Source organism: Heloderma suspectum, chromosome 4, assembly GCF_057233095.1.
Source record: "Heloderma suspectum isolate Gila_16-S chromosome 4, 16-S_ref, whole genome shotgun sequence".
Lineage (NCBI taxonomy): Eukaryota > Metazoa > Chordata > Lepidosauria > Squamata > Helodermatidae > Heloderma > Heloderma suspectum.
In genome coordinates this window covers 167,273,774-167,290,540 of record NC_139461.1, presented here as the reverse complement: position 1 = coordinate 167,290,540, position 16,767 = coordinate 167,273,774, and the positions used below count along the sequence as shown (strand labels likewise).

The 16,767-nt window shown below is 40.4% G+C and overlaps 1 protein-coding gene across 5 annotated transcripts in view; it reads right to left on the bottom strand.

The window, feature by feature from the left end:
• The window catches only part of RABGAP1L (RAB GTPase activating protein 1 like), a 280,035-nt gene that overhangs the window by 250,090 nt on the left and 13,178 nt on the right, over nt 1-16,767 (bottom strand). For 3 of the 5 annotated variants that reach the window (XM_084851202.1, XM_084851207.1, XM_084851204.1), the window contains exons 2-7: nt 8,798-8,969; nt 6,828-7,011; nt 5,015-5,225; nt 2,901-3,075; nt 1,205-1,365; nt 606-716 (exon numbers count right to left, since the gene is read on the bottom strand). In XM_084851202.1, the coding sequence (XP_084707328.1) occupies nt 606-716; nt 1,205-1,365; nt 2,901-3,075; nt 5,015-5,225; nt 6,828-7,011; nt 8,798-8,932 (977 nt within the window). In that variant the 5' untranslated portion in view covers nt 8,933-8,969. Of the gene's footprint in view, nt 1-605; nt 717-1,204; nt 1,366-2,900; nt 3,076-5,014; nt 5,226-5,795; nt 5,959-6,827; nt 7,012-8,797; nt 8,970-11,144; nt 11,208-16,767 lie in introns of all 5 variants that reach the window. The other 2 variants (XM_084851206.1, XM_084851205.1) reach the window with 2 other exon arrangements.

Here is a 16,767-nt window from a genome sequence, read left to right as displayed (position 1 = left end):
ACCCCACCCCTGCACACACACAAAGGCAACAGCCACAGAGAACAGCAAGGCAAAACACTCCCTTCGCTCTCTACTACTCCCTCCAGCCCCAAGGACACAGCCCCCAGAGTTGTTCTTCTCTTTCCTCGGTGGCTGGGCATGCTTCAAAATTAAGTGTTGAGCTGCAGCCACCCACCATGTTTATTTTCTAAGAGTGTTTTGGGGGTCCACATGAAGCCCCAAGGCCTTATCAGAAATAAAGATGGCATTGGAGGCTAGAACTCTGCTTTGCAATATACCAACCTTACAGTTCAAAAAAAGTTTAATAAAAAATCTTTAAAACAGACTCAAGATCAGGAGGGGCAAGGAACCTGGTGGGCAGCAATAGTTCCAAGGGCACACTGATGGCCACGGACACCATGCTGGAGAACCCAGATTCAGGCTTTTAAAGATGAAGACTAACACTTTGAACCAGAACCACAAACAAACAAACCGAAGTATATGATGGAGGATTGGTGCAGAATTTATTCACTTACAATCCTTTTGGTTTTGCTGTGCTACCACTATGGAAGGACATTGAAAATATTACTACAAAGCATTTCCATAATTACAGTTTCTATTATTACCTTTCAATAGCTAATTCTTTGTTGGAAGTCTGTTGTACGGTGATTACAACCTTCTTCTCAAGTCCCTGCTTTAGCTTGAAATAAAATTTCTCTCTGTCCTTTGGTACCGGACTAAAAAGTAATAGAAGTCCATTAGCACATGATAAGCAAGATTCATGAACAGAAAAGCAGCAAACTCTCAAAAGATCTCTGATATAAATTTAAGTTCACTTACTTCAGAAAAACTGAAGCCTTTCAAAGCAAAGCCATGAACTATACTGTTATATACTGAAGGCACGCTACAGCTCATTGTACAGAAAGTTGATTATCCTGTTCTAACCCTGCTTCCGATAGGCTCCAGCGAATCCTGCTAGATCTGGACACAAATATAGCCTTTTTTCTGCATAGTACTAGGCTGGTGGCCTCGACCAGACCACCAGTAAAGCCCCAGTAAACCATACCCATTTCTTCCCACCCATGCTTGCACCCTGACTGAGAACACAATGTATGCTGTGCTGAGCTCCTTTGAGGAAGGGCAGACAATAAATTTAATAAAATGAACAAAATAATTTAATTGCAGAGGTGGGTTTGCCCCTATTTTCTTCAGTCTTTCCATCTACCTGAAATTTCCTTTACCATCATCTTCTTTGACCTCCAAAGAAACAGTGAAAGTGAATATATCACTGTCAGGAGTTGGAACAATAGTATCCTTTACATGATCCGATGCTTGTTTGGAGGAACGTTTGAAAGCTGTTGAGAAACTATACAAAATTCGGCTGACCTAAAATTAGATCCAGGGAAAGCAGAGAAGGGGGGAGAGAAGAGAATTGTGAGGGAAGAAAAGGAAAATGAGTGTAGAGAAACCAAAAATTTATGATAGCAAACGCAAGTGTACAGCTGTAAAGTATTAGCCTAAGTAGTCATTTTACACTACAATTTGGTATAACTGTCTTCATGAATTTAAATAAAAACTCTTATTTGCAGCAGAGCTTTTAAATGACAACCTACGTTTAGATTACAATCCTGAGCACCTTTTCTCAGGAGAAAGCCCCACTGAAACTGTGGATCTTACTTCTCAGTAAAAATAAATAGTCACAGCCAGATTCAAGTAATGGTACACATTCTCAGCCTTTGAAGGACAAAATTAGGGACCATTAGCATCTAGGTATTCCCCAAATGTTTATGTTTCATATTAATTCTTCCTTGCAGAATTTCCCTTCTAATAAAAAAGGCAATTTTTCTCTTAGTAAATAAAGATGCTTTTCTATCCCTTGGAGATAAGTGATAGTCTGTTTAATCTATTGGAAGGGAAGAGGAGGGAATCTTGTATCACAGAAAATATACAGACAGAAAAAAATTACACAAGAGTACATAGAAATTACTTGGCAAATTCAATGTCCAAGATCCACCTTACAGAACAACTAGAAAACTTAAGATGCTAAACTGTAAATGAAGTTCTTCCAGCATGGTCCTGTCCAATGAGGCTAATATCCAATGACTATACCTTACATTTATCGCCAGAATGTTCATATGGAGCAGGAAGCATCTTACTGATAAAACCAGCTTGAGAAGTACTACAGGTCTGCTGTTCTGAGTTTTCCACTCTTTAGAATAGTAGAGAAGTCTAGAGCATTGGATGACGTGAATAATGCTTCACATTTCAATGCTTAGTATTTCAGTGCTGTTTTTAGAAGTCTCCCAAACTCACCTTGGATTAACTAGGAAATTACTCAAGCTCTTCCAGAAAAAAAAAATCTGAAGAATTTGGGTAAGTTTCCTAAGCAACCTACCCATCTACACAAGCTTCCTCCCTCCCCAAAAGCCATCCTTGCTAGTCCCCACCCCCACCATACACTGCTCCCTTCCTATCCTTATTTTCAATTGGCAGTGATGGGGCAGGGGGGAACAGCACTGTAAGTTTGCAGTAAGAGAAGGTTTTTCCCCTTCCCTCCCTCCTCTTTCCATCATTCTGATGAACTGGGTATACCATGCTGAGGCATGCTGCAGCTGCCCTTAGGATAACTACGACTCTCATGATCACCCACAGCTCTAATCACACCATTTTCATATGAATTACAGGTCAGAGAAACTGGTGTGGCTTAGTCACACCTGATGGATAAGCTGTATCACTCACGGTAGCCCTTATTCTGGTATAATGTGAAATTTTAGGCTCAGAAATGCTCAAGTACAAAAATTCCAAAATGCAAATACCAATCTTACATAAAACTGTATGCAATAAGTTGATTTGAAAGATTAGGACCACTAAAATATTTGTAATGCAGTCATTAAAAAGTTAAAATAATGATTTCTACTCACTGCCTCTTTAATTTCACACGAGAAGACATGAATCTGGAACTCATCGGTGTCAGAGAAGCTCTCAGTAAATGCAAAGCAGTCACATTCCAAAGTCCCATTTTGTCCACGGACACAGAACAACACTTTGTAGATTGGGAAAGAAGCAATTTCTATACTACTGGACTGGTCTATTATTCTAAATGAGATGGGAAAAATTGTAAGACCTTTGTAACTCAGTAAATACCAAATATAGTATTCAACCTGCCACTTTCAATCCAAAATGTCTTGCAAAATGCTCAAATTGTCTGTGCACACACCTCAAAACATTAAGATACCTATGTAGACCTCTTCCAATTAAATTATCAATATTAACAATTTCAGAAGATTTAGGTAGCAATCCTTTACACAGTTACATGGGAATAAGTCCCACTAAATGCAATGGGACTTACTTCTGAGTAGACGTGCTCAGGATTGCTGTATTAAAAGCTTTTTAAAAATTCAGTCATATACCAGGAAAGTAGGTATCTTCTGTAGAAATACACTTTAGAGAACATTTCAACCTCTCAGAACACACTATTGTTACCTTAAAGTGGCCATTCACAGACAAAGAAACCAACAGAGACTTCAGCATACAACCAATGAATTAAAATTTATGAATAGGTTCAGTTCTATCACATGTAGCTTGCATAGAGGTAATGGGTTATCATCCGACTACGAGTGGGAATTACAAGAAACATCCTGGCATTGCTAAGTATCAGCAACACTGCCTGGAAATTGGTCACTGTGCTGCTTTTGCATACATGTAGTCCTAACACTATATTTTTTTATATTTAATTTCCCTCTGACCTCATTTTCAGATATGTATTTCTTTTTCTACACCCATGTGTAAAGACACTTGCCAACTGAGGATAACACTTCATGTATCTAATGAAGTGGGCCCTAAGGTATGAAAGCTTATGCCATGATAAATGTACTAGTCTTTAAGGTGCCACAAGCTCTTTTTTTACAGTCAGTATATACATTTTAGTTTTATTTTAAAAACCCAATCTGGCTAAAATGATAGGAGCATAACCTTTTTTAAGTTTATCAATAATAATCCTTGAAAATATACTTTTCACTTTGTCCAGTTTTCCTACAGGAATGACTAGGATTTTGAAAATGCTATTTCAGCCTTCACTCATTTCAGTGGGAATCCTGTGTACATCCATGAGCAAAATTTTAGCCTATATTTTTAGTGTGAACAAATGTGAACCAGTTTGTATACTGGTCCTACCTTTCTTTTGTTGTATATTTATGGAGTCCCACCAAAAATATTCACAGAAAAGAAAAGAGGAAGGGCAAAGGAGGAAATTCTCTCTCCTTTTCCCTTCCCTCTCTTACACCGTGTTTTTCCACCCCAATAAATTGAAGGAGACCTCACGTAGAAACAGCATTCCACACATTTTTCACTTTCCTGATCAGAAATTGAGAACATAAATCAAATGCACATACAAGTGCAGATGTTGTCTATCCACACTACATTGTTTCCCATTAGTGCACATTAATTTTACACCTGTGGTTCTTGATCCAGCAAGTAAATACACAGCATGCGCGGGGGCTGGTTCTGCACACAAAGTTCCTTCTGTGGATGTGACACCTTGAGCCAGTTCTGGAACAACTGCGGCAGTCCCTCTGCTCAGGGAAAGCTAACTGGGCTCAGGGGAGATATGCCACTACAAGCTCAACACCCCTCCCCTTTAGACCCCAGGCTGGAAAGGCCACTTGATTGTCTTACCGTACCCCACCTCTGGCTAGCTGAGAGCCAGCATTTGCATACCGCTCTCTGTGCCAACTTAAGCCCCAGACAGTTTGAGGGCGATTGGGGGGGGGGGGTGGCGAGCCGGGGAAGGCCTTCACACACACAAAAAGGTTTTCATGCATACCTTGGGGGACCCCCAGGATGCAGGAATCTACTCCCACCCTCTCCCTAGGTCTGTTTGGGCACAAACAGGAAATACAGGTATTTCCACACAGGAAATACCCACATTACTAATAGCGGCCAATAAAAGTGTATATCCTTTGCATTTTATATGTAGTGTATGTAAATACATGCATATATGAGTATATGTTGTTAAATTAAAAGTGATGTAGCTCACCTAACAGAACCATCTGGAAAATTTGGAACATACAGAGTTACAGGGAAAGCTGAATGACTTGAGTTTTTCAAAGCTGCCATAGCACACAATGCCTCCGTTTCACTACGAGGAGCAGAAACCTTCATACATCCAAGGTATGTCAGTTTGTTGAACAATACACTGTCCTCTTCTGAGGGCACAGCAGGTGAACAGGGTCTCTGTGACAGAACTTCTGAAAATAAATAAAATTCAACTATTAGTCAATATCTTCTCCTTTCCTTGCAGCAAGTCATTCATGATAGCATTATCTTGAGTACAGCAATGCACTTGAGTTGCTCCTGATGTTGATTTGAAGGGTGCAGTCAGTCAATGTTATTTATGATGGCCTGCTCCTAATATCTGTATTGGCTTTTGAAACTTTTAAAGTACAAATTTAAGGTGCTGGTTTTTGCCCTAAACAGCCTTAAAACTCTAAGAATGGTTTGGGGTTGTTGGTTTTGTTTTCGGGGGGGGGGGGGGGGAGGTATCGTCAACTATCTCCTGAACAAAGTTATCGCTACAATTGGCAAGATCCATTAAGCAAGTCTCCATGCACCATTTTAAAGGGCAACAAGTGTACTTGCTGGCTACTCCACAGTTGCTCAACTTCCCCTTAGATGCTCAACGGACAAAGGTGACTATTTTCTAAAAATTGTCATTTAATTTAGATTTGTTTGCAGTGGCTAGGATGAAACATTTACTCACTAGATTTTTATGGTATTTAACTCTTCGTTATCTGTTTTAACAGCACACTATTACATACTTTTTGCAAGCTCTAATCCAGGATGTAACTTTTTCACTACTGCTTTTGCATGTAATGAAACTCTCAGCTTGGGGGTGCTTCTAGATCCATCATTGCTCCTGGGAGGGTCAGGTAGCTGTTGTGTCCAGGAGCACTTTTGTACAGCTTCAACTGGTGCGCCTTCCTGGTGAAAGCAGATTTGGTTACAGTGATCCATTTCGCAATCACCTTTCATTTAGATGATTGCAACTCACTTTATGTGGGGCTACCCTTGACCAGCATTCAGAAACTACAGCTAGTGGAAAAAGCAGTGACCAGACTGCTTTCTGACACACACTTTGTTGGCCATATTATACAGTCTTGTAACAACTGCACTAGCTGCCAATCTGTTTCCAGGCACAATTCAAGGTGCTGGTACTTACCTATAAAGCCCTAAACCAAGAGAGGATCAGTTAGTGGAAACACAGGATACTGCCTTCTCTGTGGCAGTACCCTGCCTGTGGAACTCCCTCCCAAAGGATGTTAGGTTGGCCCCTTCTTTGTTCAGTTTTAGTCAGGCGATTAAAACCTTTTGGTTCAATATGGCTTTTTAGTGTTTTAAATGTATTAGCATTCTGTTTTTAAGATTCTCTCCTGTTGCTAATTCTGCTGTTAGCAATATCTTAAAGTTTTCAAATTATTTCAAATTGTAATTGTAAATCATCTTGGGGGTCCTTATTTGGGCCAAAAGGTGATGCATAGATTTAAAAATAGATAAATGTAAGTTAACCCATGGAAAGCATATGCTGGAACAATCCAGGGCAAGTACACTTAGAGCAGCTTTCCGCATCTACCAATGGTATTCATTTCAGGCATAAAAATGGCAAAATTACATGAATATTCAAAAAAGAACTGCAAAGCAAAAATAAGCAAAATTTGTTTACAGAACGAGGCATGATGGGAGTTTCAGGGTTTATCTTACAGAACAATGAAACACAGACTTTCCAGTCACCAACAGTTTCCCCTTTCCCTCCCCCACATTTCTCCTTATTTACAAAGTATTTAAACCAGTACCTGGGGTGGGAGGGTCAAGTAGAAGATGCATAGAAGGCTGGCTGACAAAAACATCTTCAAGTGACAGCCTGCAATCACCACTCAAGTCTACACAATCAGAAGCATTATGTTTCTGGCCTTTATCTGAATCCCTTAATATCTCTTCCGTGGCTTTCTCAATTTGTTCATCTTCATTTGGAAACTTCTGTAAAGAAGAGGAATGTAGAGGGATATTCTTCAATAAATCTAAATTCCACAAGCAACAATATTTCCTATAGTTAAATTAGACCTATCATAATTCTTTTCACAGAACAAGGATACTTCTGAACTGCCAGTATCTGGAAATATAAATTTAATCTGACTGAACCACGTATTCGTCAAATACATAGTCGTATTCTCCCCTCATGCCTGCTCTTGACTCATATTGTTACGACAATACTAAATCATAGTTACTGAACCATATCAAGCTGGAAATAGTTCAGTAGGCTTTTGGCACCTAATATAACTTAAATCAGGGGTGCTGAACCTCCAGCCTATGGGCCTAATCTGTGATGCAGGGCACCCCACTCCATCCTGCAAAGTCTCTTGAGGTTCATCCAGGGGGTGGGGCTTAGGCTCCGAGCCCCACCCGCTGGATGTCATCCGTACTGTTATCTCCGACTGCATATAATTGGATACCTGTACCAGCAAGCACCAGAAGAAGAGTCCCTCTTCTCTCTAATTGAAGGTAACAGCAGGGGATGTGTGTCAGGGTGGAAACTGAGCCCATACAGCACCAGAGCAGTTCTGATTCTGAGGAAGAACAGCAATCCGTGGGAGAGGAGCTTGCTCATCTCTCACAAGCACAGCAGCTGGCGGAGATTCCTCCTGCCAGCATTCCTGGGATAGATAGTGGCCCTGGCAGTGAAGGAGCGCTGGAGGGGGGTTGCTGGACGCTCGGCGCAAATGCAGGGAGCGACGACAGATGGAGGGCGCCGAAAGGAGGCCTTCCCCTCGTTTGGCGCGCAAACAACGGCCGCGTCCCGTGGACCCAAGGGAAAGAGGGAGGATCTCTCCATAGCCCATAAGTTCAGAGTCTTCCCGTGGTTCCCCTTCAAATGGGGACCAACTGCCTTACCTGGAGCTTAGGCTACTCTGCTATCTTTCCCCAGTGCTGTTCCTTGCTTAGTTGCTAGTGATTAGTATCTGAAAGAGTCATAAAGTAATAAAGGAATAAAGCCTTGGAAAGAATTCTCGTCGTCTGTGTCCTGAGTTGGCTATTGGAGGGGACTGCAAAAGGCAGCTAGGGCGCTCCTGACAATGCGAGGCAGCAGGACTCACCTGCGCTGCGAGGAGCAGCTGCTGCTCTTCCCAGCACAGATAAGTCCCACCGCCCCACATCCACCAATGTTATCTCCTATCTAGACCAGAGATAACAATGGACTCCACTCCTGGCGGCAAAGTCCAGCCACCCCGCATCCCCTGCTCTCATCTCTGAGCTGAGACTGGAGATAGTAGCACGGATGCGGGACAGGCTGGGCCTGACTTGCCTGTGCTTGGAACAGCAGCTGCTCCTCCCAGCGCAAGTGAGTCCTGATGCCCCCACCCCCCCAACAATCCCCACTGTCATCTCCAATCTGAGATAGCAGCAGGGATGCAGGGCAACCTGACTTGTGGAAGAGAAAAGGAGAGTGATATTTGGCCTCACCCTCTGATATCATCCAGCCTACAGTGGGCCTGGTGGGGGGCAAACCAATCCCCAACCCAAGAACAGTTCTGCACCCCTGTCTTAAATAGACATTAGCCTTTCAGCATGCACATCATACAAACTAGCAAGTATGTAGTTCTTGCAATGAAATGCAAGAACTACAATTCCTTTTTCATATTTAACAACTTGCATCATTTTGCAATTAATTTAAGCACATTTTTAGGACAAAACATCACTCATCTGACATAAGAGAATTTAAAAATTGGTAAGAATAGCTTTTAGTTAAAAGTCAAGGAAATGTTACCGTCAGCTGGAATTTCTCCTCTTTTGCAGTATGATCCTCGGTGTGCTTATTAACCAATACATATTCTTCATGATTTTGTACTAAAACAGTTTCTGAAGAAAAGCTGGTTTTGTCAAATGAAGATCCAACATCCATTTCAGAATTATGACCCTTTCTGCCACATGAATGAAAACTAAATGAAAAGATACCACTATCAGCTAAAGTAAATCAATTTTAAAATTACTTTAAAAAATCCACAAATGTTATTGTAAAATTACAAACAATGGAACAGGTTCCAAAAACCAAAATACCTTACATAATTCAACAACAGTATCATATTAATCCTCCAATATGCTGTTTATCTAGGGCTCAATATGTTACACAAAAATAGCAAACAAATGCAATATCAACTGAAATTAAAATGTACAAAATGATATGCATAATTGAAAGGCTGGCTAAGAACTAGACTGCAAAGTAAGCAATCTTTAAAAATGGTTGCCCAACTGCTACAAGCTTTTCCAAATTGATTCTTTTACACAACATTCTTTCATTCTCCACTAGAATCAGCACCCCCAAAAGCAAAGTTTTACACAAAGGCATTCTGTGGCTTGCAAATGAATAGACTAGGCAAGGAGGAAGGAGTTTAAAATGGCTATAAAATAATCTAAAGTGTTTTACTGATGTTTGATTTTTCACAACGTCATTCTAAATTATAGGATGTGCAAGGATATTGCAGTCTTTAGTTTCCTAAAATTATAAGCAGCACTTATTCTTCTGTTACCAAAGTGACTTGCTATGTTCCACCCATTCCATGTTATGACATCATGCCACATATGCAGCTGTATCTGCAAAATTATTGCTTAAGCTAACCCAACCACTTTCTCTACATGCTCTGTTCACAGGACAGAACTCAGCTACATAACTGATAAGCATTGCTGGCTTTTAAATGAATACACACTTGGAATATTTCTCTGAAAGACTGAAGTTTCACTATAACTGAATTTTATAAAAAAAAACTTCAGCAAAATGTGAAGTAAAATTATTTGCTCCATCATTCTTTCTAGAATTAAACCAATAATCTTTCACTCTCTCCTCCTGCCAATTTTATTCTAAAACAACCATGCTATTGCTTATGTTATTGTTTATCATAATCTTTTTTTACTTCTTTCCAGATGGCAAGTTAGAGCTCAGGCTGCAATCCTATACTAGCTCACCTGTAAGTAAACTCATTGAACTCAACTGAACATAACATCAGTACATAAGAAGAGTGGCTGGCAGTCCATTTCCGGGCCTGATTCAAAGTGCTGGTATTAACATTTAAAGCCCTTAACGGCTTGGGGCCAGGTTATCTGAAGGATCGCCTGCTCCCATATGTGCCTGCCCAGATCTTAAGATCATCGTCAGCGGCCCTCCTCCGTGAGCCCCTGCCAAAGGAAATGAGGCAGGTGGCTGGCTACTAGGAGGAGGGCTTTTTCTGCTGTGGCACCCCGGCTCTGGAATGAGCTTCCTAGCAAGGTTCGCCTGGCACCTACATTGTATTCCTTTCAGCGCCAGGTGAAGACCTTTTTATTCTCCCAGGCATTTTAGCATTTTAGCTTTCTGAACTTTTAGCTTTGCTGTTTAAAATCTGTATTTTAAACTCCTGCACTGCTGCTAGGTTTTATTGTGGTTGCATTGTTATATTGTGGCTTTAATGTTCTATATATTTTAAATTGTTTTATTGTGTGCTGTTTGGTTTTAATTTTTGTGAACCGCCCAGAGAGCTTCTGCTATTGGGTGGTATAGAAATAAATAAATAAATAAATAAATAAATAAGAAGAGCCCTGCTGGATCAGACCAAGGGTCCAACTAGTCCAGCATTCTGTTCACACAGTGGCCAACAGCTACCCATGGGAGTAGACATGACTGCACTATCTGATTACCTAGTCAGTGCCAAATAGAACAGTTCCTAGCACACATGTCTAAGATAAGATATTTCTGCAAATTCAAATCCAGCATGGCTACCAAACTGTAATTTCCTCTAACAATGTCCTAAGTGAACCTATGCTATCCATAGTTCACCACAACCTTTATCCCTTTAGAGGATAGATAGATGCACTGCAACAAACCTGCAGCCAAAGATTTGGCTTCTTAGTTGAAAGATATATGAGTAATTTACAATGCAATCCAATACATGTCTATTCAGAAGTAAGTCCCACTGATTTCAATGGGGCTTACTCGAAGGTACATGTGTACAGGACTGCAGTCTTAGCTATACTCCCTGTACACCTTGAACTTTGCTTCATACTCCCAAGAAATTCCTATACTTTTAAAAGTTGCACAGAAAGGATAACTTTTGCAGAGTGAGAAACTGCAGAAGAAATTGCACCTTCTGAAACTCGCTTTGTTCCCCTTGTGTTTTTCTTTAAGACAAGGCCTTGAGCTTTGTTTCCTGAGGGAGACAGGAAATACAAAGCCTTCAGCAAAACAGCCCCAGGTGTCTCAATTCAGCTCTCCCTTGCTCAGCTCCATCCCAGCACACAGAATAAAAAAACAAAACACTGGTCGCTGTCCCAACAAACTTACAAATCTAAATTTATATATGGGTGAGGGAAGCAACCAAAAGTGAAGAAATAGTGCAAGGATAATGAATCAGCAGGAAGGAAAATGAATTCAAGGCTGGCCCTATTATTAGAAAGAATGAGGCAGCAGCCTCTGGCAACTGATTTTAAATATCAATTAAGTGGGAGAGTGTCAGTTCCCTGGTTATTTCGCTTACTATTATAGGTGTCACAAAACTAATACCCTCCAATATTTCTCAAGTAGAAATTTCTGCCATTAAATGAGTAAGATTTCTATAAAAATTATTTAACTCTAAACTCACTTTTATCTGAAGTACTTATTTAAAAGACTATATATTTAGCAATAAATACTTAAGATGAAATAAGAACAAAGAATTTTGCAGAGCTGCTTCAGCCTACTTCTATTATTAAAACAGTTTCTCACCTCAGGGACTTCAGGAAAATATGACTGAACCAGCTACTCATTCTAAACTTCAGAAAATATGACGATATGGGTGAAAGTAAAATAACTGACTCAACTTAGCTGGATTTCTGGTAAGCCAAAACTGAGGGAGTAAAATCTAATTGCTGTATCGCCTATGATTTTAAAATTTATCCAAATGTCACCATTCACTTTTTAACATCTACACATTAAGTGCAAGTAATAATACCATAAACACATCTAAGAAATCCATGCATTCAGTGCCTATTGATCTGTAATAATAATAAAAAAGCTGTACAAGACTCTAGTAATTTATGTCAAATGTTAGTGGCCTTGTTTTAACTCATTATTTCTAATAGAAACTTTTTCACGGTGTAACAAATATGTGAGGAAATACCCTATTACAGAATGATAATAAATGGAAGAAGGTGGTCCTTAAGATATTCAGGTCCCAAGCCATTTCAGGCTTTCAAGGTTAACACCAGAACCCTGACTTGAGCCTGGAAACAAAGTGGTAGGCAGCGCCACTCAATTAAAATAGCTGTACGCTGGTCAAAACACCTAGCTCCCATCAGCAACTTAGCTGCCATGGTTTGCAGCAACTGCAGTTTCTGGATGCTTTTCAAGGGCATCCCCACAAAGAGCATCAATCTAGAGGTAACTAGGGCATGAATGATTGTGGCAAGGCCCACCTGTGTCAAGAATGGTTGCAGCTGGTGAGCCAGCCAAAGCCAGCAATCTACATGTGGGTTCCAACCTACTCACTGTAAACCAATAATGCACAGCGATTGAAAAAGAGCTTGCATTTCTATGAACATTTGCTGCAGCAATACATCTCTTAGCTAGTGGCCCACAACTCCACTCACCATGGTGAGAGTCTCTCACACATCCTGTGAGTGAGACAAGTTGCAGTGTTCCTCCAGAGTTGGAGCTGGGGAAGGGCTGAGTGTTATCCCACCCATCGCACTCTACTTCTAAAGTGACATGACTACAGGAATTATCTACCACCTGACTCTCCAGCAGCAAACTCAAGGGTAAGGGGAGGACTTGTCCTTTTCAAACTGTGCTTCCAGAAACACAGCATGACTCTGGGAACGATCCCCCACCACCACTCTGAAACCCAAAGCTTGGAGCTGGGAGGGGAAGAAGCCTATTGCCCCTAACCTTGCACCATGTTTCAGAGGCACAGTACAAGATACGGCCAAGCTACCACCCTTTGGGGGAGGGGCAGAGTCCTGGTGACCAAAATGTTTTGGTTGACTACCAAGGGCAGCCAAAATGTGTGGAGCCCTGCTTTGGGCCATATAAAAAATTCATTTGGAGAATAAAGGCAAATATATTTCATTTTCTAACCCCTATATTTATTTATTTAAAACATTTATATCCCACCCTATACCTTTAGGATCTCAGGGCAGCATACAGATAAAATCAATTTAGATAGTATAAAATAATAAATAATTTAAACAGCTAAAACATATTAAACCATTAAGCAAGCTAATACCAATTTAAAATCTAAAACAATAAAACAGTTAAAACAGTGTGCTACTTTAGGGAATTTAGTCCTCAAAGACTTTGATAAAAAGCCATGTTTTAACTTAGCAGTGAAATGAAACCAATATCTGCGCCATTTGGGGAGGGCATTCCACGGGGAGGGCATTCCACAATCGGGGTGCCACAGCAGAAAAAGCCACTATAGTCACTTCCTCCATTTTTTTTCTGTCCCACTGAAAGTGATATTTGAGGGAGATCAGAATTACAACAAGAGTTTAAGAAGAGAAATACTTACATATGGAATTGTTCAGAGTCCTTTAAATACATTGCCCGACTTAAATTACTTAAAAGGCGAGACTTCTTTACTTCGTGGCCAATGACATGAACTAATACCTCAATATTATGGAGAGCTACTCTTCCCTAACCCCAGTCTTTACATATGGCTTATGTTTGACTAAGTTCACATACAGTTATGATGCAATTCAGAACCTATTAAATTCAAAGTCTGAATCCTTCCTGTGCCATAAACTCAAAAATTAATTACAAGTAAAAGATTCTTTTTTTCTCTCAGCTCTTTTGTTCATTCTGCACTTTGGGGAAATATTAACCTATTGTACAGAATTTTTGCTACAGGATTACAAAACTAACCAAAACCCTGTTTGGGAAAGTAGAGAAGGAGTAAAGTAGAATGCTTTACCTGTGGCTATCCTGCACCGATCAAGGGATTGGACAAGATGACCTTTGAGGTCCCTTTCAACTCTATCACTCTATGTGGATGGTATTGGTTGCCAGTCGAGTACTTGTAACATGGAATGGTACCATCAGTTGCATGGTACCTTCAGTTGCATGGTACCTTCAGTTGCATAGACTCCTCGTGTCTTGTTCCAGCAAACAAACAAAACTTGGACTTAGGTTCACCACTCTGCCATTGACAGCAAGGAAGTAATGAAGCTGGAACTAGCCACTGCATAGGATACCATACTATATCCATATTGTCTAAGTAATGTCTATTGCCTAACACACCATTTGGAAGGTTAAGAATTCACAACGATTCTGTTCAGATGTACTGGCGGCGCTTGGCAGCAATTCGTGCTTTAACCTATGAATTAACCCATGAACTGCAGTGATGTGCACCACATGCTAGCTGCTTCTGGTTCCCAGCAACAACCTATGAATGTAGCATCCATAGGTTAATTCTGTGACATCCAAAGCTGGGCACCTGTGGTTATTTGTGGGTTAAACAACCCCAAGTTAACTCAAGAAGAGATCATGGGTTAACTTCGAGTTGTTTAACCCATGAACAACCCCAGGTGTCCCGGTTCAGACATCACAGAAACAACCTACAAATGCTGCATTCATAGTTGTTGCTGGCAACTGGTAATGGTATAATATGGAAGGCAGGGCAGGGGAAAAGATCCTAGCCAAATGTATTAGGGAAGCTTGATTAAATTGACCAAAGGAAACCAGTGTATCCTTATCGTCCAACGATGGACTTATAAAATTTTACTTGAAGAAATAAGCTTTTTACATGTAAGGGTGGAAAGACCTGGGGGCAGGCATTATTGAGCAAAGATGAAGCGAAATTTTGGAGAGTTGCGGCAGTACAGGAAAGGAAAGGTAGAATTATAGAGTAAGCTCTTATCTCACCAAAATACTGTATTTTTTTTTGTACTTTACCAAGATTTTTGGTGAATGCTCTAATAACCAGTCCCCACCATCCTTCTAAATTTCCTAACAACCAGTTTTTACCTGAATGGCAGCAAGTGATGACACAGCAGGTTATGGACAAGATAACAGCACTTACTAAAGGGAAGGTGCCAGGCAGAGGTGTGCTATCCCCTGTGTTATTTAAGACCAACCCTGCTTGGTGGGCACCTATTTTTTCCTACACTGTTTACATATATTAACTTCACAGGTATCTTGCCTTCAGGTTGGTCCTCTAGAGCAGTGGTCTCCAAACTTTTTTGATCGTGCACCCCTATCAGTAAAAAAATGTTGAGCACACACCCCCAATATATGTATATTTATTTATGATATACATGTACTCCATACTAATATATTATGTACATCATAAAACATACAAAAATAGAAATTAAAAAAGGATGAGATAAAGATTAAACAATGTTTAAAAATAATTTATTTTATTTATTAATGGTATAAAAAACCTTTTTGCGCTCGTTAAAAAGATATTATTAGTAATATTTTTAGTGAGTTTAACAGTTTGGTTTAACAGTTTGTGATATAGTAATTCAAAGGTCTGGTTCTAAATTCAGTTTATTTTGATACTTTAGTTTTAATGGCTGTCATAGCTGAAAAAGACACCTCAAAACATACGTAGTTCCAAATGGAAGACGTGCATCTTTGGCTGCACTTACTAAATCATGATTCTAATTTTTCAATCCCATCCACCAATTATGCAAAGGTTTTTGTTGAAATAGTTCAGCTAGTAAACTTCCATCTCCCCTGATGTCAGTCAGTTGTTCTTGCAAACTAATTGGAAAGTGTTGCATTTTTATAATTTTAACAAATGGATTCAAAACCCACTGAAACTCTTTGTTTGGAAGATTTTTAAACAGGTTAGAGAATTCCGTTTCCACGTTTAAGTGTGCAGATATGGGAGTTTTTATAGGTGATACACTTGCATCGTTTTTGGCGATAAAATCACATACCAATGGAAACATTTCCGAACATCCATTTTCAAAATGCTCTCTCCACAGCACAAATTTATTTCGAAAAGCAGTTACTTTCTCACTCATTGTTAAAACACCACCTTTACCTTGAAGGGCCAGATTAAGTGTGTTTATTTTTTCAAAAATATCTGCTAGGTAGCACACTACTAACAGCCACTTCTCATCACAGAAAAGGTCAGCAAATTTGGAACAAATTTGCTCTCCTTTGGCAGGATGACAGCTGCTCCAGTGCCACGGCCAAGCAAGCAACTGCGCCTTCCTCTGTCATGCCTGGCACAGTTGCTCTTGGTGGCCGCGACAGAGGAAGGATAAGACTGGAGCTGAGAGAGAAATGCCATGCAGCCATCTTGGCTCCTGTCCCATTCTGCTGCCCCTGCCACTGCCATCACTGCACACAATGGCAGCTCACTGAGGTAGCAGGAGGCTGCTCAGTTATCAGGCAGCTCGTGCACCCCAATGAATCGTCTTGCGTACCCCACTTTGGAGACCACTACTCTAGAGCAGCACTTGTCACACCGTGGGCTAGGGACCACCAGTGGGACTGTGGCAAATCAGACAAATCTTTCACATTCGCACCCCCTTGCCCCCACTGTAAAATTAGGAAATTCAATAGTTCAATTTCTCCAATGGAATAGGGAACTGGATTGTCCCATTTTGCCTAATCAATGTATCACCGCCTTGGAGTCTGTATTTGCTGCATCTCTGGATCTCAAGTTGCGTCTTATTCAGCTACTTTTGTTTCATATCTACTGGATGCCACAATGTCTCTTTAATAAAGGTTTGTGTAAGTTGGCTAATTGTTGGAGGTGTAACACAGCTAATGCATCT